At 34.4% G+C, this 27,773-nt stretch overlaps 2 protein-coding genes across 2 annotated transcripts in view; one reads left to right on the top strand and one right to left on the bottom strand.

The window, feature by feature from the left end:
- The window catches only part of FBXL13 (F-box and leucine rich repeat protein 13), a gene marked incomplete at its 5' end in the record, with an annotated part of 73,790 nt that overhangs the window by 23,255 nt on the left and 22,762 nt on the right, over positions 1-27,773 (bottom strand). Inside the window, 11 exon segments of the mRNA XM_052680790.1 lie at positions 285-398; positions 401-408; positions 1,412-1,531; positions 4,065-4,227; positions 4,378-4,502; positions 5,099-5,190; positions 9,143-9,165; positions 9,168-9,271; positions 12,607-12,666; positions 12,668-12,702; positions 14,804-14,856. Coding sequence (XP_052536750.1) covers positions 285-398; positions 401-408; positions 1,412-1,531; positions 4,065-4,227; positions 4,378-4,502; positions 5,099-5,190; positions 9,143-9,165; positions 9,168-9,271; positions 12,607-12,666; positions 12,668-12,702; positions 14,804-14,856 — 897 coding nt within the window.
- LRRC17 (leucine rich repeat containing 17) lies at positions 7,596-23,607 on the top strand. Its single transcript, XM_052680913.1, has 5 exons — positions 7,596-8,144; positions 9,116-9,201; positions 16,993-17,863; positions 21,560-21,715; positions 22,774-23,607. Exons 3-5 carry the CDS (start codon positions 17,110-17,112, stop codon positions 23,175-23,177), a joined length of 1,314 nt encoding a protein of 437 aa, XP_052536873.1. The 5' UTR covers positions 7,596-8,144; positions 9,116-9,201; positions 16,993-17,109; the 3' UTR covers positions 23,178-23,607.

Here is a 27,773-nt window from a genome sequence, read left to right as displayed (position 1 = left end):
GATGTTAGGAAAAAGTTTTTTACTCAGAGGGTGGTGAGGTGCTGGAATGTATTGCTGAGAGAGGTAGTGGATACCCCATCTCTGGAAGCATTCAAGGACAGGTTGGATGGGATCCTGGGCAGTCTTATCTGGTGGGTGTCAGGGGGGTGGAACTAGACAATTTTTAAGGTCCCCTCCAACTAAGCCGTTCTATGGTTCTGTGATTTGTGATTCTGTTTTTTTCTGGAAGTCTAGATAAATAGTAAACAGATTTTTTTTTTTTTTAATTATATATGTATGTACCATATCTGAGATGCAGGTTCCAGAGAGATCAATAGATATCACTGACAACATATTTCCCAAAGCTTCAATTCCAGCATCAGTCACATTTTTACAGTGATGTAGATTAAGGTAGGTCATTGATGACATCTAAATTAAATTTAAAAATAAATAAATAAATAAACCATAATTGTTGGCTTTCCATTTTTTAAAGAGAAATGTAGTATAACAAGTACATTTTTGTAATAATCCCTGTGATTTTTTTAAGGGTGCCTATGAAAATAGACTCTCTAGACCCATGGGTTTGTACCATGCTCTTGACATCTATGTTATGTTGGTACTTCCAGAGACTACATTCATAATATACAAGTATTGCAAATACCTCAAACCATGAAGACATTGCAAGGTTCTGCAAACCTGCACACATGGAAGATGGAATTTTACTTCCTCAATAACTACATTAAGTTGCGTGTTCCCTTTACTAAACTGAAAGGTCTAAGAAGTTTACCCCTTCAAACTACTAATGCATCCCTGCTCAGAGCTTTAGGGGCAAGACTCCATAAAAAAATCAGAGATGGCATTCGCTTACAAGCAAGCATGCTATAATTGTTCACAACTAATGTTATGAAAGTATAAACAAGGGGCCTGCTGAGACATCAAGTAATGAGTGGAAAGACTGACTCCAAACTTCTCTTGAGATTTAGAAATTATATTTTGATTGCCAATACTAATACTCCTTCTGAGAACCAGGAAATGAAGGACTTTAATAACTGAATAATTTTTGTTTGCACAGACATGATTATTTATTGGGCTTACAAAAATGAGACACAGACATACTAATCATTTAATGCAGTTTTGTTACTGACAACAATCTCGTAAGTCCTTTCTTCATAAAATTAAGATGTCTCAGGTTTCCATATTTATATTGATGAATTCTTCATGGTATAATGGATCATTTTAAGATACTTACAATAACAGACTAGCAAGAGGCTACTGCGAGGAACTAGCACAAACTAGCAAGGGACTAGTGCAAACTTCTGTATATAATCAGTTGTGTATTTATATCAATTTATTAACATAATAAGAACTTTGACATTAAAAACATATTGAAAGTCTAATCCCATCAGAAAAATATTGTACTGGGCAATAATACCTTTGTGCTATTTCTTTGACAGAAGCATCAGTGGCATGGATACAGTTAGCCAAATTCAGCTCACTCAGCTCAGCTCCTGAAGAACCTCATACAAATGGCCATACACCTCCATTGCTGATTCTAAATAAGAAATGCAAACAATATCCATAGAAAGTATTTTTCCTGTTCTATACAATTCAACGTTTAATTTAAGTTCAGTAGCCTACATTATAGATAAGGAAAAAAGAATATTGATAATTTTAAATACCCTTTCAAATGAAAAAAAAGAATAATTTATGTCTTGATTCAGCTGCTTTTTGTGACTGCTAAAAAACAGAACTTACTGAAATGAAGTCTGCTGGAAATTACGAGGACTTCCATTACTGCCATCTTTCAGATATGATTGCACCTCAAAAGACAGCTTGGAAAACTTATCTAGGAAATATCAGAACCCTTTTAACCCTTATTTTGGAGTAATATTTGTTATTTATATAATATTTGGTATTAGTTGTTCTTTTTTAAAAAAAATTAAATAATAGAAATCATTTAAATGAAAAATAATCTTGCAGCACAGAAGCAGAAGACAGAGGTTGTACCTGTATGTACACATAGTAGCTATTCTGTATATGCACGCTGACTGAAGAGTCATTTCTTTGAGTCTTCCACTCAATCAACTGCATGTCAGACACACAACTCTCCAATTCCTAGCATACAAATAAGTTATGAAAGATTAGTAAACAGAAAATCCATCATTCAACTTGAGAGTCTTGGAAGGCTAACACTACAACTGGGTAAGTGCTCCAGTACTGCTCCTTTCTTTGATAATACTACTTGCACACTTAGCTTTCCAACTCACTCTCAGTTTTTCTTCTATGTTCCCTAATAGACAAACAAAATATCCAAAATGTATGTGGGACAGAATCATATTTTATCCTGTACAGTTTGTTGCAGCACAAACAATCACAGCAAATCCCAGAGTATTTGAAACATACGGGTGAGAACAGCACTGCTGAAATGACTGTGCAGTGAACACATGTTAAGCTTTTTGTCAGTTGAGTAATCATGTAAGAACACAAATGACACACTGCTTTACTTGGATTAACATACAAGAAGACAACATATGTAAGTGGAGAAAATATGCCAGCAGTTTGAATCACTGCACTCCCTGTGCTTTTAGTCAGCTTTTTACTCACATCTCTATTTTTCCTTAATTCCAATAATCATGACAAGTTTTTTCTTCATTTTTACATGTAGTCAAACACTTAGTATAATTTTAAGAATTCTGAATTGTTAGAGTTGCTATTTCTGTCCCATTCATTCCTCAAAAAGTAATAATAACAAAATAACTCCATGTGACTTCTAATTTAGAAAAAGTTGGACAAAAATAAAATGACAACAAAAAAAGGGAACTGATTAGGAGTATTAATATCTTAAAAACAACATATTTCAGAATCTGTTCCCAAGATTGTACCAAAGTGTTCCCTTTGATTTCTGTGATAAATTCTTATATGTTGCTGATTCAGAGTGCATTTTTATATCAACATACTATCCAAATAAGAGAAAAATAAATGCTAATAATTCCCTTTTATATTCTCATCTCTCTTTTCTTAAGAAACACTTTGCAAAGTTTATATTTGTTACAATCTATAGCTCTGCTAATGGTGAAAACTTTACAAATAACTGCAAATATAATTTTTAAAATACAGTTTTATAATAGCTTTATAATGCTTTTTAAAATTTTGTTAATATAATTCAATAAATGTTTGGCGTTAGAAGCAGTGAACAAATGTGTGGGCATCATCACAGCACGGGGAGCAAACACACTGGAAATCCAGCCTTCTAAATGCTAAACTAGAATATTCAGGCAATTGTCCCATCCTTACAACTGAACTTTCAAAATGATGTCACAGTTTTATTCAGCACTTCTCAGCACATCTACATGCAACGTTATCAGATTCTGTCCATATTTTTATGCATTAAAACAGAATCCCTAAAACTTAACATGATTGTAGAATTTTTAAGAGCAGTAGCAATTCTATTTTATTCATAATATTTTATATGTCTGTTGATTTTGAAATGCTGGCTAGGTTGCCTTTCCTATTCCCATCCTCCCTTAACTCCATCACCATGCCATAGAGTGGGAATAAGTGTTCAACTTCGGAAGGTTTATCGCTGGTCCTTTTTCTGCTGATACATGACTCACTTGAAATAGAAAAGTCTCCACATCAACTATTCCTCTACAAGATAACACACTATATTGTCCTGGTAGTTGTCAAAAACAGGCAGTTTTGCTTGCATATTAGTAATAGATAGATATAATGTACTATTTTAATATTCACAAAAATAAACAATAGTCAAATATTGATAGAGCTGTGATACTTGCCATGCTGCATTAAAATAGGCCTTAATTTTTAAGTAATGCTACTTTTACAGTCTATTACTTTGCTTGAACTGGAGTAATAGAGAATGGACTTTTGAAAACATGATACAGAAACAAAAAAAACCTACTTATATATAAATACATTTAAATGCTAATATATATATATATATAAATAGTATAAGAATGTATATATTTTTAAAACTGAAAGATATGTTAACAGGACTTATTATGAGTACAATTAAAGTTATTAAAATTTCTTTAGAATGATTTAGGAAACTGGATGTGAGACAGTACCTTACGCAGTCTGCCACATTTAAGACAAGAGTATATTTCAGTTTTGAAATCATTTTAAGACCAGCGTCTGTTATCTTCTGGCATCCAGCAAAATGAATGTGCATCTTGTATTGGCAGTATTTACTCATCATCTTGAAACTCAGGTCAGTAATTTGGTTATTTCCTGTTGAAACACATAAGATAAAGTTACACATTTGGCATACGTTAAAGGCCAGATCCAAAATCAGTTGAAAGATTCTTCTTGATTTCTTATCGATTAAAGTGGATTAATTTTTAAAATCATTCAAAATAATTTGTGAAATATTATACTAACCTTTAATCCTGACTTTAACAAGTTTACATTCAGTAAGGGCTTTAAAAGTTGTATCAGAAAGATGTGGAGAGTCAAGAAACACTGCAGATGTTATTTGTTGACATTTTTCAACCAGAGCCTTTGTAGAGAAAGGTGAAATAAATTATTAACATGCTTATGTGGTCACATAACAAAAGATCAGCAAACATTCTGCATATAATACTGGTAGTTGGAATTCTGAACAAATAGTTGTAACCCATTTCAAAAGTAACTTATAACATGTGAGTTCTAAGTATATATAGTTGAAATTTTGCATATATTTATTACCTTTGGAAAAAAAAAGCAAAGAAGTAACTGGAGATGTGAAGTTTGGCAAACACCTGAGATAATGATATAGTTAACAACCACTTCTGCAGAAGCCTGAAAAACTTCTTGTGATGGGCTAAGTTAGCAGCAGAATGTTCCCATATTTTATACTTTGTGCAACTCTGAAAAACCATGTAAACGAGAAGTTTTTAATTCAGCTATTCACCTATGTATCAAAAGAAGACAAGACAATTGAAATTTTCTGTTAGTGAACAAGAGTTAGTAAGATTTTAAAACACAATTTAACAATAGCTTTCAAAAATGCTTTAGGAAAGAAATTCTCATCTTTATCTGCATACTTTCTTCAAAATCACTTGAGATGATAATCCAGGTCTAACATCAGATATTCCCCCAAAATTCAGATTTCAAATACTTACATCTGTCTGTAAGAGGTGGCATTTCACTGATTGGCAAATCTTGAATCCCACTGCAGCCATTGCCAATATTTCTGAAGCCATCAACAGAAATCTGAGTAAGAAATACATTATTTGTGTCTTCACAAACATAACAAAATGGTCATTTTCCCTTTGTATGGTACCTAGAATTAAGTGGGATTCCCATTCTCAAAAGGAGAGATAGAAGGTAGCAGATAATCAGGTCAAACTCAACAATGTTTAGGGACAGATGTAGCATATCTGTTTCTGAAATTCAGTAAAGACCGAAAATGTCAACTGTAGTCTAAAGAATTTTTAATTTCTTTGTCTGGAAAAACACTGCTTGCTTAACATAGCAATTTAATACCACAAATAGCAGCAATTTAGTGTTTTCCTCCATGTAAGCCAAAAACAATTGTGCCGAAGCAGCGAATAAAACTCTTGTACTGATTGCTTCTCATTTTTTCACTCAAACTGTTTTTTAACATAGATCTCTTGCATTCAGATAAGATTCAATTGCATTACTCAACATTCAGATGCTGTTGCAATATCATAAGTATTAATCTTGAATTTCCTTTGTAAAGCCACTGTGGGTTATCTAAGAAACATCAGGCATTCTTGAAAACAAGACGTTGAAATAATGTGAAATCTAATGGACATTTTAGTAGAACAACTGCTTTCTCAACTCACTTGGAATTTCAATGTTTAGAAGATTAGCTTAAGAACTACAGTTTGACCATGGAATCATTGCTAGAACATATATGGAATTTAATACCGCATTTTTTGTTTTAGATGAGAAAATCCTACTTAAGCCTTTTTCTTCAAATGTACTGTGAGGGGTGATGCACCAAAGTTAAAGAAGATTCTGAGTCTAAGATGTTATAAAATCCTGCAAAACATAATTTTGCTGCTTGACTCAGTATGATATTATATATATATATATATTTATCATTTATAGGATCAGAAGTCAACACAATGATCCTACATAAAACATAATTCCTTGTCTGCGAGTTCTCAGTCTGATATATAAATGGTTTGCTTTTTTTCTTAACTGTATGCTAATATACTGTTGTCTAAAACAATATGTTAAAGCCAAACAACTACAGCTAAATATAAAGACCTAATAAACTGTCCCCACAGATTTAGAAAATAAATGTAGTGAAATGCAAAAATATTTGTGAGAATGTCAAAATTCGTTTCATTGAGCCTTTTAAAAAAATATTTTCTTAATTCCAAACAATAGGAACACAGAAATTTTATTTAGCTTTTGGCTTATTTGTTATCACACACTATCACTGCTTTAAAATTGCTATGTTCTCACTCTAAAAAGATTGTTTTTGTGGAATCCACCCTGCAGAGCAGAATGCACTCCGCAGCATAGAAGATATTGTAAAGAATCATTATTCTGCAATTCCAGTATTGTCAACACATTGTGAATGAAGAATCTTGAAAATCAGTGTTCCACATTCAGGAAGTACTCCTGCAGTGTACAAGGGACTATCTTTTTTTTTTTAATTTCAAATTTATCAAGAACAATAAAACAAACTGTGACATACATTCGGATGTTTGGTTTCTTTCATTGATGAAAATGTAATTTTCTTATATTTTCCACTACCCAAAATAGCTTATATTAATGTACTCCAAAACGATCACATTTCCAATAATAGAGAATAGTGCATGTGTAACTTACTCTTCAGTTGCAAAAGGTTGTAATTGGGAAATATAAACAATGAGTCCTCTTCTTTGATAATTAATAAACACAGTTCAGATTTTCTTCTTAAGCACTCCTGTTTTCTTGCTTGATATGTCTGAAGAAGCCAAAATTTGACAGTAGCTGCCAAAAAGAGAATTCTCTCAGTGATGTGAGAGCAGAAAGAACCTGGTGAAATGTGGTGAAGCCTCTACATTTGCTAGCAGCTTCTCTGTCATCCCCACAGACACTACGGCATGTCAAGAGATGAACAGGTCAAATTCATGTTTCCCCAGTGCCTTGTAACCTCTTAGCCAGCTGTTGTTAATTACAGCAATTGATAGGCTGCTCTAAAATATTTTGGGCCAGAATAGTTCATCTAGAAATCAGTAAGCCATAGATCTTGGCTCCAAAAAGAAGTCAATTTCTTTGAAAATCTCCATGTTTCTAATACAAATGAAAGTATCTCTCACTAAACTTTTCTACTTGTATAATGTCAGTAAATGTCATACAATTTCTTTACACTTTTTATCTTAGTTTTGTGACTCATAGCAGAAAATACTCCATCTATACTGTTCTGCTTCAGAAGCAGGACAAAGCAAAAAGGTTTTCTGAGTCTCTCTTTGAAATTATCAGTGCTATATTAGGATGCTTTTGAGTAGGACATAAGGAAATCTCTGTTTCACAACAAAGGCATTAAACTTTTTAATGAAATGTTTACCATCCATGTAAAACAGACACAACCTTAACTTCTGAAATTTTATGCAAAAAAGCCATAGCTAGAATTCACCATATATTATTACTATGAATTATAATAATAGACAATCAGAACAAAGGCTGTAGTGTTTTACAATAATTTGGAAAATATTTGCTTAATGTCTATTTTTTTCTGCCTAATTAAGCTTTAGTGAGTTATTTAAATGCTCAGGTCCCCGAACTGCCACCTCTAAGACCATTAGCATAATCACTTATTTTACAGATGGGTTTTCCAAACAGATGTTTAAGTACTACAATAGTAAGGTGTAATATAAGAACACATTCAAAAAGAACAGCTATATTAAAATGAAGGAAAAAACAGGGTTCCACAGAACATATTTTCTGGTCTAATTTCTAATTCTAAAATGTTATCCACACAGAAGTTCTCTTTTGCTTAGTTAATCCAATGAGGTAAAAAAAACACCCACCATTCTGTCCTATTGAAAGGCTTTCAGCAACAGTGATGCAATTTGATGCTCTTTTTTAGTTTTAGCTGTTTACTTAATTGCTCAGTCATGATCATTAAATGCTGTTCCAGAATCAGAGGGAAACCCAAAATGGAGGAAGCTGTGGGATGACTTTCAGAGCTCTCAAATACACTGGTGAGCAAACCCACTTCATTCCTCTGGAAAGTGGAAAGATTGCGGTTTTCCTAGTTCAGTGATGACCACTTTTCTCTGACTACTGTTAGATCATGCTTTCTAGAGGCAGATCCTTACAGTTCATGATTGCACTTCTGAAAAAGAAGGAAAGAGACACTCAGAGCAAAAAGCAGTCAGAAGAAGGCTACTGCCCCCTCTGCCCTCATCCTTGGCTCTGGAAAGACTGTCAAATGGGAAGCTAAACCATTCTGTTTGTCAGACTCCGACTCTTCACCATTTTCCACATATTTTGTGCTTTGGAGAAGCCTATCAGTGTAAACAAGAATGCATGTGGGAGCTTTTATTAAGACCTTGGCAGGCTTTTACTGCCTCATGGTTTAGTATTTCATATCACTTTTATAGTATGTTTTGAGATACAGAATATATTTGAAAGTATCTAAAATAGTACCAGATTCTAAAACACTGGGCATCTTTAGAATCTTAGTTGGAGACTGAAATAACCCAAGGCATTAACTATTTTTAGATTATCATTATAAACACTACTTCAATGTGTTTTAAACTGTTATAAAATAGTAACAAAAGATTACATTTGAATTACTTTCCTTCTCAGAAATTCAAATGTAACTTTGCATTTTTCCAACGCACGGTGGCTTTATTTTTAATGCATTAGTAAAAACTGCATTTTCAAATCTCCTGATTTGAAATCCTAACTAATCATAACATAGAATTAGTTATTTACAGCCACAAAAAGCAAGCCTTGTTCTCATTATGCAGTAAGCACTAGCTGTTTATAGATCTGACAGTTTGTTGGAAGCGATCCAAACCTATAGTGCTATTATTCCTCAGTAAAATTTAAACAGCTGTAGTCGTGTAATTCAAAACCCTGGAAGACTTCTGCAGTGCTTGTTCTACTTCAGTATACCATGAATGCAGGATGCAGCCAGTCATATAAAGGATTCTCTTCTTCACAGAATGGAAGAAAGACGTGAAGTACAAACCTGAACGCAACCTGAAAGGTCCAATAGATGAGCCTGTGACATCCTGTGCCAGTGCCCAGGTACTGTAAACCTTTGTCTGTGTATTTTCTGCAGTGAGCTAAACTGAAGTACTGCAAATTGGGAAAGCTCCTTTTCAAGATGAAATAGAAGAGAGAGAAAATTATCACAAGAGTATGTTATAGAATCAGAAAAAGACAAAATAGCAGAGCTAAACTATTCTGAAAATTACTGTAAAGGAATTGTGTTAGACATTTAATAGAATTTTCTTCTTGGTAAAAGACTCTTCTTTCCACTGCACTTTGTACTCCGGTTTATTAGAGAATAGCATTATCATATAACGTACTCCACTGTATGAAAACAGTATCATTTTAAAGTTATTTTGAATAACTACAAACCCATACTTTTTTAATTAACTGTGATTCTTGTATGCATACTTTGAAAACTAACAGGCTTTTCAGTGCAAGATTGCTGGACTGTAGTTGCCATTGATTTTACAAGCAGCGCCTGGTGGAAATGAAAGCCAGAGCTCTATCAAAGAACATTAACAATAAAAACGCACAGTAAGAGCTTCTCTGCTCCTGCAGTTATTTAGAAGAATACTACTAAAAGAACCTGAAAAACTGATAGAGATACAAAAGCGAATTAAGTGCCTACATCTTTTATCTTTCAATGCTTTCTAAAGTTTTAACCAGTTCTTTTGGAAAACATTGCTTTTATACTAAATGTTAGCAAAAAGAAAGTAAACTGTATAAATGGAAAATGTTTTTCTGCAGCACTCTGTAAAAGCTGAGAATCTAAACTTGGGAGGTATTTAAGTTTCCATCTGTGGATCTGGTTTATAGCACACTGAAAACCATTCATTTTATTGAACTAAATTTCTAACTGGAATAAATAACTATTGCCACAAGCACCACAAATGAAAGTATATAAAAAATCAGAGCCTAGAATTAGGACCTACTGCTCTGGTAGATATTTAGATGTAGGCATACAGTGCTGCAGATCTGCAAGTCAGCAAAAATTAGCATTTTGAAGAAACACAGGAACACCCACTGAGGAGTTAACTACCTAGGGAGTGGCATTGACTTTCAGAGCTGACTTTATACTTTCCACATAGAGTGGGGAAACATGGTAACTTGAACTGAACTGTAAATACATACATATATGTATATGTATACAGGAAGCTGGAAAATAATGTTAACCTTAAAAAAAAGATAATAACAAACCTTTTAAAAATAAATGTAAGATTATATTTCATGAAAACACTATAGAAGACAGGCAGTGTAAATCAAGGCCAGATCTGAAAATATGAGGTTATGTGTTCATTTTTTTGTTTGTTTTTTATTAAACAGAAACATTTCTTTCTTCTTGAATACAGAAATATATTTCTTGACAGAAGCATACTTTTTTTGCATTTTGGTGCAAAAATCACTACAAGTAATTAGATGCTTCCAAATGCATCTAACAAAACAGATAATACAGTAATAGACTTCTATAAATAAGGTTGGGCTACAAGGATGCATAACTTAAGATATAGGGAAGCCTTTCTTACTGGATTTTGAAACCTGTGAACAAAACCATCCAGTACTCTTGAAGAGACAATGATTTTCCTTATAGGTCATATGACTCATTTTTATGATCTGAGAATTTTAGTACTTGACTGTTTCTGCCATCTTTGAAGTGACAGTTTTCTTAGAATTTAAGCTCGAGCACATGGACTCCTTATTAATCCTTGCTTTGTGTGAAATCTGCAGAAATGCTTTCCTACTGGCTTTTTTAAAATTAATTTGGTATTAACAATCTCAGGCTCATTTCTTTCATGCAATCTGATAAAATCACCATCTCACGCTTATTCTTAATAGCTAATATTCATGCCTGTCATATAAAGAAGCACTTTTCAGAGGGAAAATGTACCCAATAATCAGTGTCAGTATGGAGGAAAAGCATGGAAAAGAGAGAATCAAAAATCACTAAACAGCTTTCAGCACATTCAGCCCACAGTAGTTCCTTATTCCAGTAATGGACATTTGATATCCAATGGCAAATCTCATGCGCAGAACTACAAAATACAACACTGCCACCTTTAAGAACTCTGCACTAGTTACACTATTACACAAGACCTGTGGTGAGATGTGCCTTTTCAGATGGCACATGAAGTGTTTATGAGAAGTGTCTTGTAGCAAATCTTTCTCAGGCCAGCATCATTTTCTATTTCCTTGTAAACTTGGAAACAGTGAGCCTTGCTTTTTGTCCAAAAATGGTCTCTAGAAAGAGTGGTATTTTATACTTTCAAACCAGAAGCTTCATGTGTGAAAAGGAAAATTTACTATTTATGAGGTAGAAGTTAACTGCAACATATATACTAGTATTTAACTTGCCTTTTTGGTTTTATTTATTTCATTACATTGAAAGTTTTGTCTACTCTGGAGACATTTTTCTTTTTTAAGTGTGATTCACACATCAAAAGAAATATATGGTTCTGACTCTTGGTAGTAATAGGATACTTAGATAACCAGAAAAAAATAGACTGGGATTACCTATAGAATAACTTTTCCAAACTGCAACAAAAATATGTGGAAATGTAAAAAGACAAAATATCAGCCACTGTGGACAAAACACAGATTATGATGAGAATAATACTGATGAAGAGGTGACTGGCAAGACTGGAGACACTCAAGAGAAATTTTTGCCAAAGCACATTTTAGTAATACAAAGATGCAGCACACAAAATTGAGAAGAATAGAAATTGTGATGACAGTGAAAAAGAAGAAGAGATTTTTGGACTTCGTGGGGGTGTCGCTGAAAGGATGGCATTGATTTTATTCATGGGAAAGAGAAACATTATACATCTATCTTCAGAATCTATGTACATCTTTGTGGAGGCACATCCTTGACCCTCATGCTTTTCCTCTATGTCAGCTTTTAACGCAGCAACCAACCTCTTATTCACCAAATCTTCATGTCTTAAAGAGGGACACATCTAACCAGGAATGACAGACCTCTAACAGTGTTAACTGTTTGTCTTCCATACGCTGATCTTCCAAATTAGATTTTAGAATAACTCTTGCAGTTGGCACACAGCCATTTGGCTCACATTGACCCACCCACAATCTTCTCTCACAAAAAAGAATTTTTATGAACATTCCTTTGTGTAAACTTCTTGTATCATCAGGAGTAGTTGGACATGCCACAGAATTTTTTTAACTACCACGTTCTCTTAAAAGTTTCTGCAGAAATCTGTGAAATATACAGAGTGGCCTGGTATATATTAATTACAATAAAATTATAATAAAAAATGAAAAAGAAAAAAGAATTGTCATCTGAGACAAATGTATTGAGTATTTTGTAAATTTTGTCTAACAGACAGAATCTGTACATCTCTTTAAAAGGGTATTACTACAATTCATGCCTCTAAGCTGACTGTATGAGTAAAACAAACAGACTATAACATTTATTTTTAACTTCACCTTGACAAAAGTTGTAGTGTTCCATTAGTAATATGTGTATATGGCAAATTTAAGTAGAGATCTGCAGCCTTCAGATATGAGTCCCATTGATTCATCCTGAATAATAAAAGAAATCCGGATGTACATTAAAATTATATATGCATTAATTTATCTTACATTTGTATATATGTACATTTCTCTGAAAGTAATGCCTCCTATTTATTTCCATGGAAACTACAACATTTACAAAGAGCGCAGTAACACTATTTGACAGAACAAAGTCTCACTTACAAGAGTGACACAAGAAGGCATTAAATCAGTTTTCAATACAGTCATTGTCACTAGCATTTTGCATTTTTGCCAGTGATGAACAAGAGCCTGCATGCTGTGATTGTAAAAACCTGTGCCAGCAGAGGTGACCCACTGCCAATATTGCACTGCAGAAATGCAGTACCCACTGCCTCACTGAACTCACTGCACAGATGTTTATCTCCATAAACATTCAAAAATGTTGGCAGAGATGTCAGTGTGTGCCGTTGTTTCTGCATGGAGGAATTCAGTGACATGCTTTTGCTTCATATGCATTTCAATGCCATTCCACCAGATTGTTCCCCTGCTTTCAGGAGTAGAATGGCAATAAAACATAACTGGATATTGTCAGGATATTTTTCAGCCTCCATTGTCATACTATCAACATCAGCCTCTGATGTCACATGCCAATATAATAAAGTAGGAGGCATTACTTTCAGAGCAGCCCTTATATAATAGCAAAAACAAAACCCCACCTCAACAAGTGTTTTTAAATCATCACATTTATTTTTACAAATGAAAGCTGTTTTCTTCAATCTCTAAGCAAAATACTAAGAAACATATGATACTACTTTTATTCACATGAAGTTTGATAAATTTAACATTGCAGTTCAAGGAAATGTTTAACACTATGCAGTTCAATTAAGCACATGGGATTTTTAGCACGTGCTGCTGAAGCGTATCACATTTGCATATTCACTGTCACTGAGTCCTCCCTCATTTTTCAAAGGTCTAAGTAACAGGAGATGTCAAATGACTGGAAGGAAGGAAATGTCGCATTCACCTTCAGGAATGGGAAGAAGGATCCAGGAAACTATGAGTCTTTCAGCCTCACCTAAGTCCCTAAGAAGTTTATTTAGCAGACCCTCCTTGAAGCCATGACCAAGCAAATGAAAGATAAACAGGTGACAGGGAACAGCCAGAAAGAATTTATTGAGTACAAAGCATTCCTCGCTGATGTAATAGCTTTCTATGATGAAATAACAAAATCTTTGGATAAGAGGAGAACAGTAGTGTGTGTATCTTGACTACAACAAGGCCTTCAACACTGTATCCTTCATAGTCAAAAGGATAAAATATAGGCTGGATAAGTGAATTTCAAAGTGACTGAAAATTTGCCTGGACTGCTAGGCCAAAGCATTCTCACCAATATCGCTAAGTACCATTGGTGTCTTGTGGCAACTGACGTCCCCCAAGGATCAATACATCTTCCTCCTTGCAAATATTGTTAAGTATCTTCTACTTCCAAATATCAACAGTTCACCGATTTCACCAGTCCTCTGAGTTTGCCAAAATACAGTAGTAGGAAGTTTACAGTGGTAGTGACATTACTGTTGATTTCTTTTTTTCTTTTTTTTTATTTTCTTTCAAAATTTACTATGTAATGGTTGGTAAGAAGCCACTGCCCTACTAGGCATAATTAAAATTCTAACAGTATTTTAGAACAAGTAGTCCAAATTCTATGACAAACTACACATCTGAAGTAATACAGATAAGCAAGTACATTTAATACCTGTTAAAAAGATGACAGAAATTGAAAAAAAGAGTTGCAATTTTTTTCTGCTCTTTGAAGAGGCATGCTGAAATTAATCATATCAAGGAGATGGTTGAGGTCTATGTTATGTGAATTCAGATGCAAACTGTATATAGTCAGAAATTTTAAGACCATGCCAAATGAGCATTCTGAACATGACAAGAACATATTTATTCACAAGGTTAATTTAGTATAGTGTAAGTTTTAGCCTCTGGATAATTGGATAATCCTGAAAAGCATAATCCTAAAATAATTATTGTTACATTTTGATACTTGTTGTAAAGTTTCTTATTTTTTAATTCATTTGAAAAAAACAGTGGATGGCTGATTTGCCAGATTAATCTGTAATAGGTATGTAAACATTGTGTTACTTACATTCAACCCCTGACATTCAGAGAGATTTAAATCTTGCAAGTTCCTACATTCACCTAAAAAAAACCAGTCATTTTGAATGTTAAAAGTTTGAATTCTCTGAGTGCCAGAGAAACTTAAGTATTTCTATTACAGATTCAGTCCATCAAGGCCAGTATCCTACCTGAAACTATTGCAGTGTCAGATTACTGAGAAGAAAGCACACACAAACAAAAAAAAAAAGTATACAAAGCTGAAGTTGTCCAGAGGAAAAATGCCTTCTTAACACTTCATCAATCTCTGGCTTATGAATCAAGCTGCTTTTTGTCTTACATTACCAAAGGATAAGAAAGCTCTTTAGTTAAGAAATTTACAGTTAGGAAATGATGGAATAAAGTTCCTATCTTTTTCTAGTTCCAAGCACTCATGGATATGAATGTTGAATATTGAAAAATGCTGAAAAGTTTAAAATAGCACAGAGGATCCCAGTTATGACTGATGTTACTATAATGCACTGCTTCGACCAACTAGTATATAACTTCTGAAAAGTAACAATCTCATTTTTTATGTGAAGTCATCAGTGTAAATGTCATGGTTTTATGATCTTTGGCTACCAGTATTCCACATCATAACATCATGTAGTGCACTGGGAGTTAAAGAGTTAACGTGTTGACAGTAGTGCACACTACCAATTAACAGAATCTGAATGCCGATAGAGAACTGGCAAGTACAGCATTAAAAATGGAGAATCCAGTTAAGGGCTTTTCAAAGTTGATATTGACAGTAGGTCACATGGTTTGGAGGTACACCTCTAAACTACAGTCTATGCACTTTAACTACCTGACATGGGCCATGAGTGACACCTGATAGTACCAGAGCTGTTGGGATACAATAGAGCAGCATGCAGATAGGATTGTGGGTTTTTTTTAATAAGCTATAACTACAAAAACACTGAGAATGCTCCTTAGTCCTTAACTGGTTTAAACTATCAATTTGCTGACAAGTTTTATTTAATATTAGTTTTTTTTATTATGGAATCTTTCCAACAGATAAAGACAAGGTTTTTGAGACCCAAACAATGTTGCTTAAAAAAAAAAACATCTGGGAAACTGCATTCAAGATTGGGATCTACATCTTAAGTACTAAAGTCGAAAAAGATAGATCATAACACAAAGATGTCTGTAGACAGAGCAAAAATTACTGAGTACACAATTCAAACAGTGAAGAGTTGGAAAAAAAAAAGCAAGTTTTAGAAGGAATGATACTAATGAGCAGAAAGTAGGAAATTAATGAGATAAAAAGAAATTCAGACTATGAAAATCTCAAGAGTGAAAATGTTTCTGAGGAAGCACAACTTTGTGGCCAAAATTTACTGAAAACAACTGCATTAAAGGAAGTTTAGCACCACTGTAAGAAATACAGGAGCAAACATCAGCTGAAAACTTACGCAATTTTGGATGTGATTGCATAATGTGGTTCTTATCTTCCTCTAAGAGTAATCCCTGTATAAAAGCTCCTGGCTTACCCCTCTATCCTCTATCTTCTCAAGTGGGCAGACCTGTGAGCAGTTTGAAGCAGACCATTGTCAGGTTCCTCAGGTTCCTTTGCATCCTGTCTACCCTCAGATGACACAATAGCTTTTGAAAATTACTACACTTGGGTCCTTCACAGAGCAGTCTATGCAACTTTGTCTACCTGACATGGGCCATGAGAGACACCTGGTTGTACCAGAGCTGGTTGGGATAAAATGGGACTCAACCAGAAAACAAATGCACTTTATATCGTGAGAGTGATAGAAACACTGGATGCAGGTCAATTTCTATATCCTATTGGTTGTTTTTCGTACTAGAATATCCAGCAGGTCAGTATCCAGAAAGCTGGAAAATACCAGCCTCAAGCTCCTTTTTCAAGCTTATCTACCAAGATGAATTTAAATACAAAGAAGATTCTGTCCGATGGTGTTTCTTACACACTGGAGAACTTTGTGACAAAAATCAATTATCAAGCAGTTTGCCTAATTTTCCATGCTTTGGCAAAATAAATGACAGTAGATCACAGATAGTAAGAGCAATGAAAAAGGACACAACTATCAAAGTAACAGTGAAGTTTTAAGTAGTGTAATGACTGAGTACTGAAAGCTGCACACTGTGCACAAGCCTCTGTGAAAAAGTTTATTTCATCTGTTCTAATATTTTATTTTTCTTCCACTGCAGGGATACCACATACACCAGCTGTGTGTATTCAGATCTGGACAACGCTGATTAAGACAACCAAAAATTTCTTCTCTCCCAGTTGTCACAAAAAAATAAGTGGGCAAGCTGAATGTCAGGATGCAAGTCATTACTATTATAATACTACTTCTTCTTTGTAAAGCATCTGACTTTAGGAAGACAAGGAATAGGAATCTGAGAAAAAATGAAAAGGAAAACATCGTAAGAAGAGCGTCTAGCACCGTTAAGCGCAACGCCCAAGCCCAACCATGTGATATATATGTTTACCTTCATGAGAAATATCTAGATTGTCAGGAAAGAAAATTGGTTTTTGTGGCACCTGATTGGCCCGAGGATTTGAAGCACATGCTGCTAGCAAGAAACAGGATTCGTAAATTGAAGAATAATATGTTTTCTAAATATAAAGTATTGAAAAGTTTGGATTTACAGCAGAATGACATATCAAAAATTGAGAGCCAGGCTTTCTTTGGTTTGAATAAACTTACCACACTCCTACTCCAGCATAACCAAATTAAGAGTTTATCTGAGGAGATTTTTATTTACACGCCCAGTCTAAACTATCTTCGTCTTTATGATAATCCCTGGCATTGCAATTGTGAACTAGAAACTCTTGTTACAATGCTACAGGTTCCAACAAACAGAAATTTGGGAAACTATGCCAAGTGTGTGTACCCAATAGAACTGAAAAATCAGAAGCTAAAACAGATAAAAGCTGAGCAGCTTTGTAGTGAAGAGGACAGGCAAGATCCCCAAAACATAAAGCAGAAGCCTGAAGCTACCAAACCAGAATTTGATTCTTCTTTGTGCCACATGTATGTGTTTCCTGTACCAACTCTGAACTGCAAGAGAAAAGGTTTGTATCTATTCTTCTAACTGAATGAATTATTTTCATAATCTTACCCTCTTACTGCTGCACATATTATTTATGACAAATCCATATGGCACCAGTTCTTTCTTGACTTACTTTAACTAGCACTTTAATTTTTTGTCTGTTTAACATAAATAATTTTCTCACAAATATTCTTTAGTTCTCTAGTATAACACATCCAATGAAAATCAACAGTAGTTAAATTAAGCCTATGCTTAAATTATGGAACCGTCAGCACCGCAACTGTCTGATACTACAGTGGTAAGCATACTGATCAGTCATACTGCAGCTGTGCAAAAATCGCTGCACAGACAAAAATAAGCATGGAGCATTTTTATTTATTTATTTATTTTTCCCCATGTATAAACGCAAAGATTTCACAAAAGTTAATTGTGAAGCAGGATTGGACCAGCCAGCTGTGCTAACAATCCCCATAGGAACCTAAATGCAAAGAAGAGTCACTAGAGCCCCACGTGTATTTGCATGATTTCTTCTTCTTAAGGAAGAAATTGTACACTTTTCTTCATAAAGAAATATCTCCTCTCTGTTCTTCCTCTCAGTACCCAACAAACACTTTAAAGCTGAAGTGACTTTAAGAAATATTTTTCAGTCTCTTGGATCCATTCCATTCCCAAGTGCATCTCAGTCTGCTAAAAGCCATAGTTAAGCCCTAAGGGTAAACCAACTGTGGCATGTGTCAAAATGAAAATGTACATTTATCCATGCTTTATATTTCTCATATTTTACACCACAATGAAACAAAACATGGAACAAAGCAATTCTGAAGAGAGTTGTCCTTTAGCATTATACAATCTGTACTAAAAGGCATTACCTGAAGTAGCCCAAACTGGAAGAACTATTTTCCAAAGTTTTGCAAAGTATATCCTGCAGAACGTTTTGTCTACTTGTATCTCACAATGTGTTTGCTAAACTTCTATTTATTTAACAGTGACTTATATTTATATAACTCTTTGTGAGTTCCTACTCTTGAACTTTGATGTTGGAGATGTTACCTAAACAGAAAGAACTAATGATTTCAGCATTTGATGACACGGTTTGTCTGCTACATATGCTATAAAAAATATTGATGGTTTTACCTTCTTTTCATTGCTAAATTCCTCTTTTACTATGTCTTTTTTTATTAATTATGTTTTTATTGGCTAACACTTATTAATTTCTTAATATTCCTTTATCCTTCCTCTCGTTGTGAATAAGAGCTTAGTTATTAGACACAAATTATGATCTTAACTATCCTTCACATGATCTGAATTGCATCATCAATTACTTCAAGATTCTAGAAAACTGTTGAACAAAAGCTGAACAAAAAGAGGTATATATTATTATGTACATTTATCACTATATACATGTATTATACCTATATTATACATGTACATACATGTACATATACATATACATATACATTTATTATAATAAAAATATTGATACAATATTGACTTTCTATCTCTTCCCATTCGGTGGTATAGAAGAGATGAGCTGAATACCTTAGTATACTCCAAAATTTGGGGCATGAAAAATGTTATGTTTTTTTCCCCTAACTCCATAGTGACCTTCAATCATGTCTGCTCTTTATGGGAGCTTCACAGGATTTGAAAAACAAATTACTGGCTAAGAAATAAAGTTACATCAGCACCCACAGGAGTGTACTGCAGTTCTGGTGTACAAGGGTACAGGACTCCTTCCTTCAAGTCAAGAGCTAGCTCTATCACTCCTGGACTTCCTGAATGTCTAGCATGCACACCCTGAGTAAATCTCATTTAGGAAGTACCAGATCTACTGTGCATATGCTTGACAGCTGGATGCACATATCTAATGAAAATTTGGGATTTCTAAACATATGGTAATCTTTGATGAAAGCATCATACTTATCTGTCCCTGCATATGATTACTGTGCAGCAGATGCACAATTTCACTGGAATTTTCATCAGAAAGAGGAGTATAATGAACTCAAATTCCTGACAAAAAATAAAATTTCTTCTAAATCCATACGTACAAGATTTCAGAGTAGGAGGAGAATTTATCACCTGTCAAATCAGACGATGCCCCCAAAAGCTGAAGCATTATTTCTTTACAATTGAAGGGACAGAGCGACAAGCAGGATAGCATTACTATGCATTTCTGTAGAGAAATTATAAGGCCTGCACTTTGTCCTTCTGGTCGTGAGCTTTTAGTTAATGCCAGAAAGCTCATGGAATAGACATCTTAAAAATGTAAATATTTCTTAAAAATAAATATATAAATACACATATCTCCTCCTTTTTGAAGAACTTCTTATTCAGATCTCATCAGATCAGTGATACATCAGAACTGGCAGCACTTCAGAACAAAAGCATCCTGTGTCCTTGACTATTATAAAAAAGAAAAAGAAACAAACAAACAAACAAAAAACAAAACCCACAAAAGTTGTTTGCTTTTCTGCAAAATTATTTGGACTCACAAAAACAGCTGAAAAAAATCCATGTTCTAGAGCACAGACATGAAGAGTATGTTAAATGTCCATAAATTCAAGCATTGTTTTCATTCATTTGGCAATAATTAGACCCTAAACTTTGACATCTGCACAAGCAGGAAACATTCCAACCAGAGCAGGCAGGAGCATTTATAATATTTACATATTTATAATACAGGTATTACCATACCAAAGCTCTACTGAAATTCAAATATAAGGCAGGAAGTCTCTGATGTGTTGCTTTAGTCTCAAGAATGCTGATGCCTGAGACATCTTCAAAATTCTGAAGTGTACTGACAACACCAATTTCAGCACAGACTCAGGGATTATACTTTTATTTAAAGACAGTTAAAGAAGGGGTACTACCGCTCATTTTGTTCTGACAGCCCAGGATTAGAACACTACATTTAGCAGACAGAAAGCCTGGAGATAAGGTTTAATAACTTTATCCGGAGAAGATTCAGACCACACCTGGCTCTTCTCAAGGACATGCCCTTACTGGCAACCCAGAAGCTGTTCTTTCTGTAACTCTTTTAAAAGTAATTTGTAAAAATAATGACTGAGACATGCTTGTCTGCTCTGGAAATGCCAATGATACAAGCAGGGCAGAGAAGTAGATAGATAGAATACTTAGAAATATCCCCTGGGCAAATAAGCATTGTAACAAAACGTATTTTTATAAATAATAAGCAACTATAATTATAGAAGTACAATTATAACTATACCTCTTACTAAATACTATGATTATTACCACTTTTATTGCTAATGAAATTTTACCTCTTTGCAACATAAAACAAAAGATGTAATAGAGTACATTGTAATTTCATTATGGAATATGTTCCCATGGCAATGAACGTTTATTTACTCGGCATACTGTTTTCCCTATGTACAAGTTTCACACACACCTTTCATTAGTGTCTCTACCCCCATTCCTACACAGATGAATAATATGGTACTACCAAAAGAAAAATAAAAAACAGTGAATGAGGCTTTGCTGTAAACACTAGCGAAGAATGCAACTTTCATATGAAACGTAAAGATGGAAAAGAAAAAGGCAGCCAAAGTCAGAAGCTGAAAAAACATTGATAGAAGTAATGGGGGAAAAGAAAGGGAAAGAAATAATGTGAGACCAACAAAGCTGTTTGCAAGTGTGAAACCTAAGCAATAAGAATAACCTAAAAATGATACAAATTCTCTCTTTTCCATTTTTTAAGATTTAAAGAAAGTTCCTGGAAACATACCTCCAGATATAGTTAAACTTGATTTGTCCAACAACAAAATTAAACAACTGCGACCCAAAGAGTTTGAAGACGTCAGTGAACTGAAGATATTAAACCTAAACAGTAATGGAATAACGTACATTGATCCTGGTAAGAATAATTTTAAATATTCATTTTACAGTTATTTGTGTTTCATAAACTGTAAACTTTGGTAAAGTCTCTGTCACATAAAAATGTGCAAGAAAGAAAGGACCTAAAAATCTAGAAGTCTGTGCAAATTTAACCTTTTGTAGCATCCATTTCACAAAGGTTGCATAGATCATCACAAAAGACATATAAATCATCAAGTCAATGAAGAGTGACTGATTTCAGCAGCTCTTTAATGCTAAGCAAGCCTATGCAAAAGTAGAATTCTGAAGGTTAACCATTTACCAAAGTGCCAAATAGTTGAATATCCTGAATTATGATTTCCAATTAAAAAAAAAAAAAAAGCTGTAATATAATGAATGCTGCTTTAAAATGGTAATGAATATGAAGTAATAGACAAACCAAAATAATTAAAACTCTTTTTGATCAAAAAATGATACACATAGTTGCTCTTAAGTTATGTATTATTAGACTTCAAGTGACCTTGTTTAGCAGTTTGCTTATTGCATATGTGTATTTGATTTTTCATTATGAAAACAGACACAAGGAGAGGTAGAAATAATGAAGCAATTGAGCCTTCTTTAGTAGTATTTTAGAGGTTAAATAGGAGAAACTGTTAATATCAGTAGAAGGGTATTTCTGAGGTTTAGCAACATACTTATTCAAATTAAGTCTTCTATCATGAAACAAAACTTGCAAAAAGTATGAAGTGCTCCCTGAAACATGACTCAGAACTTTGTGTCATGGAAAGAATACAAGAATTCTATGAGTAAATCAAATATTCATTCACCTCCACTGGCACTATACTACACTCATGCATTTTCATAAGTGTTTTATGACTTTATCAGCAATACAACCACTCTAATGTTGACATTTTCAGGATAATATCTGTCGATACTCAGGGTACAAACCATTTAATAAAGACCTGTCTTTGAAATGTCTTTTTATAGCCGTTAGTAAAAACAGACAAAGTTATGAAAAAGTTATTTCTTGTTGCAGATAAGCATATCTTCTCTAATTCATATTTACAAGTTACAAATAAATATCTTTCTTTTGACAAGCTGCTTTCTCAGGGCTCAATAACTTAGAAGAGCTGGATCTATCTAACAACAGCTTGCAGAATTTTGAATATGGAGTATTGGAAGATCTTTACTTTCTGAAAGTTCTGTGGCTGAGAGAGAATCCTTGGAGATGTGATTACAACATTCATTATCTTTTCTACTGGTTGAAGCATCACTACAATGTCCACTACAATGGCCTAGAATGCAAAATGCCTGAGGAATACAAAGGCTGGTCTGTTGGAAAATATGTTCGGAGTTATTATGAGGAGTGTCCAAAAGACAAGCTGCCCATTTATCCAGAAACTTTTGATCTGGACAAAGACGATGAGGAATGGGAACGACACAAAGAAAAGTCAGTTCAAACAGTCAAAAAGCACAGTGTAATCGTCACTGTGCTAGGCTAATAAGGAAACCCTGTTTTTTTTTAAAGTAAATTCAAATATTTGGTACTCTGGCAAAAAAAGGAACCCAACACACTGTTTACATGTTTGTTAATTATACAGATTGGAAGACTATTTACTACAAGGATTTCTGTTTAATGCAGTAAATAAGTACAGAATGGAATTAGCTACACAGAATCCTTCAATAAGTAGTTGTTTCTGACAGTTTGTTCTGCGCTCTCGTGAAATTTTCTGGTAGAAATTCAAAACTATGCATTATAAATAGATAGACATGAATGTAGACATGTGGGGAGGAGTTGTGCATGAACATTATATATGAATGCAAGTTATGTGTTGACATGGAGTCGCTGCAGGATTGTGACCAACACTCAACTTTCTTGAATGCATTGCCAGTTCTTTGTATCTATCAGTTTCCTAAAATATTTCCAGAAAATATTTTTAAGATTTTGTATCAGCCTCCTGTTTTATTGTGTATATATAAAGAAAACAAACAAACAAACAAACACCTGAAGACTTAAATCTTATATACAGTTCTAGAAGAACAGGAATGGTGGTTGTTATACTAAGTAACATTCAAACCCAGAAGTTGGGTTCTATTTGCTGATTTACCTGTGTTCCTATTCTGTCCTAACTCAACAACCCAGCTTCTGCCTCTTCTGTATATGAGCTGCCCAAAAATAGGAGTAGCCAAGGCATGGTCAGTTCCCAAGACTCAGTTCCACATGCCCATACTGCTGAAGCCTTCCTAGGAAGCACTTCAGTCGTCATATCAGCTTACACAACCTCCCTTCTAGATCAAGAAGAGCACATAGGCTGCTGCAGTCTGCATCCCACATGCTGATGCCCACACAAACTGAAGGTGAGTATGCATCTAAGTGCTCATAGAAGAGACTGATAGTGCCACAGCTTACCCTTCCCAAAACTCATTTGTAAAAATGCACATTATAGTATCTGTTCATTACACAGCTGTCTATGTGAACACATATTCTTAAAAACCTGTGATTATTCTAGTATAAAGCCATAGAAATGCCCTGGCTAACCAGTCAGTATCTCTAAAGTTCCTTGCTCTGTATTCCTTTACCAAAATGAGCTATTTTTACTGAAAGATGCCTACTAGTTTTTACATAATGCTTCTGTCTTTTTTTAATTTCTGCACCATTTAATGTTGAACTAGACCTACTGCCTGCTAAAGATAGATATTACAAACTCTTCCACACACAAAAAGGATAAGTAACTCCCCAGACAAGTAGGGGGATGCTGGATTAAAACTTCAATATTCCTAGCTCAAGGAAATCCTAGATCAAGTAATAAATATGCAGTGAAGGATAGAGATTCAGGGTCAAAACTTTAAATATCTGTTGGCCATTATGGAAGAAATTCTGGAACACTCCAGAGAGAAATCTTGCTCTTTTAAAGCAAGTGTGGTGTTTGTGGGTTCCTCTGGTTCTCCAGCAACAATCCAAAAAAGTCAGATGTTTTGGTTTAGAAGTGTAATGCAAAGTACTCAGCACTTTCATGCTTGCATGAAGTAAAAGCACAGCATAAAGGAAAATTTTAGAAAAAAATTAAACATGGTAGAAATTCCAAAAAATTCTTAAGTAAAAACGTGCTATTATTAACCGTATTCATTCATTATCTCCACTATTGAGATTAAATCTATTTAATGGTGCAGATAAACTGAATAATATAGACATCATATGTGCATATACCTTTAAAAATTTTTATGGGAAATACTACAATATATTACTTCTCTCTCCGTTTCTGGGAATATCCTAAGCATTATCCTAATTTTTAAAGGATAATCCTAGGAAGATAGAACACTGATGAAATTCCCATTTGGCCAATAATATTCACTGAATAGGACATTTTCTAGAAACTTCTAAAAGTGCCAAAAGAAAGAAACCTATCATGGTCAGCATTAACTAACAAACTCCTCATCTCAAATTCTGGAGGATTTTTTCAGTACAGAATTGAACTACTGGGAATGATTGAAAAGGACAGACAATGGAACCACAGTAGAACATCTGTTAGCAGCAACACAGCCAAGAGAGAAAAGCTGAGTAGGAAAAAATGAGTTTATAAACCATGTCAGGATAATTTCTGCACAGAGTCAGAAATTGCTAAAAAAAAAAAAAGAAAAGAAAAAACAGAAGAGATAGGCCAAAGTCAGAGGAGGGAAAGGCAATCCAGGGATAGAGTATAGGAGGAGAGCTGAGTGAGAGTTCTCTGATCTTTGGTCAGCAGGATGTTTGCAGTTGGAAAAGCAGTGGAGTAAGAGGAAGACCACAAACAGCGGTGTAACAGTTGGAAATAACAAGTTCTCAAACACTGGCACCAGAAAATGTTGCATCTGCTGATCCTTGGTTCAAGAGAGTGATCAACTGAACATGCTGTCTGTATCTGTCTGCACAAGATGTTTAGTGGTGCCTCAGACACATGCAGTAAGTGAAGGACATATCAATGCATACAGGAAGGAATCATGGTTCAACAACTATCTTGCAAATAACAGTTTCAGTGTGGAATTTTGAAATCAGTGTCATCCCACAAGTTCCAGGAAGATAATAAAGAAGGACTCATGCAATTATACCAAACTGAAATGGATCAAAGGATGGACTGAAGCACTGAATGTGGAACTTCTATCACAGCCATTATTTTACATAGATGGCCTCTAGAGCTTCAAACAAGTAACTAGAATTTGTACACTTTCAAGTACAACCCACTGGGGAAACAAAAAGAGCTAAGAGAGAGAGAGGCAAAGGGCCTGAAAAAAAAAAAGCAGTTTTCCATATGTTGGCATTTTCATATTGAGGAAGTGTCAGACAGTTAGTGGAATAGAGGAATGGAAATATTTGAGAAGAGCAAGAGCACATGCAGAGTATGTGTACGTACTCTGGACATTGCCTAGTAGCAAATTCTTGGACAAAAGACTGTGAACAGGAAAAATATATAGGAACTATGAAGATAGTAGAGAATGAAGCAGCCCACGGTAAGAAACAAAAATCTATTTGAAAAAAAAATACAAGCAATTAACAGTTGGTAAGCGAGTCAGCATTACAAGCTTATTTTTTATTTCTCTGAGCTTCTCTGCAATCTACTGTAAATGAAAGTATACATTCCATGAAACAGCACAGTCACAATTTAATCTTGAAATTTCTTTATCTCCCTACTCTTTAATTACCAAGGCTCTGGGATCACTTTCGTATCTAAAAGCAACCCAAGGATCTTTCTCTTCCTTTGGATGCTTTTTAAGTTTATTTCAATAATCTCTCTTGATTCCCCTTCTTTCTCTGTCCATACCCAGGGAATAGTTGCACGATAGTGCTGCTTGTATTCTTGAAACATGGTATACACTAGGAGTGCTGTCCAGATGGAACAACTACACTACTCTAAAGCAGCATGGCCCTTCTCTGCACAGCACACATTAAACACAAAAAGGATTATTTTGCATCACTTTTGGCCATGACAAGGTGAAAGAAAAATGAATTCATATGTCAATACTATGACCACTAACGGGGATAAAGCAATTCACATCCCTCTGAGGAAATCCCAGATCCTGCACTATGAACATGAATGGCAGTTTTTAAACAAAGTTCCCAGTCATGCATGGAGGTGAAACGATTCTCTAAGATCCCTGAGTGGGTGGAGTAACACCACAAACAGCTGAGCTATAATCCACGTATTTCATGTACTCATTTTTCTTTGGCTCAGTTACACATTCGTTTGCCAAAGACAGTCTGGGCTGGAATCACATAACATTCATATGTAGACATTAAATAATGATTACCATCTTGTGCATATAATACATAACAATGTTGCTTTAAATAAAAACGATGTTTAAAAATTGCAGTTAATTTACAAACAAAAAATATTAACAAGATTACCAAGACAAACAGACCTAAAAAGCAGCTAACATCGTTGTGATTTTACCATTAACAATAAAAATCCATTGCCAAAATCTGTGTAATCTTGGATTTATTCAGAAATATGAGGTCAGAACTGTAGCTGGGGGATGCTCCAATGGAAAGGATCATAACATCTGGAGCATATAACTGAACAGACAGTTCAAGGCAGTTTGTTAGCTGAAGAAATGTCAAAGGAAGAGAATTTCAATATGATATTCAACCACTAAAAGGAAACAGAGAAATCATTCTGCAGGAACTTTAAGTCACCCACAAGAACTTCAGAAGAATGGCATTGGATAGAATGTATGATCAATATTAATGATTTTTAATGGAAGAAATATGTTATTACTCTAATTGGCAATAGTACACTGGCACAAATATCTTTAGTTCTTAGAAGGAATTACTGGGTATCTTCAAAGTTGCAAGAAACAACTTCACTGTTTTCTAAAAGTGCAGACCATCACACTATTTTACCATGATTACTTTAAAATAAACAGCATTGAGTAGAAGAAAATAAACATAACATTTGATTAAAGATGTAAGTACATAATGATCCATGTATATTATGGCAACCACCGTACTGATTTTCCAGCTGATATATCCAACATGCTGATGTTTCTAAGGTCAGTAATTTTATCTAGATATGAGTCACTTAAAACGTGATAGAAAAGGCAGTGCATAAATAAAGTTTAATGCT

This window comes from Tympanuchus pallidicinctus, unplaced genomic scaffold, assembly GCF_026119805.1.
Source record: "Tympanuchus pallidicinctus isolate F22 unplaced genomic scaffold, pur_lepc_1.0 scaffold19, whole genome shotgun sequence".
In the NCBI taxonomy this organism is placed as follows: domain Eukaryota; kingdom Metazoa; phylum Chordata; class Aves; order Galliformes; family Phasianidae; genus Tympanuchus; species Tympanuchus pallidicinctus.
Note: the sequence above shows the minus strand (reverse complement) of the source record. Positions and strands in the feature narration are given on the sequence as shown.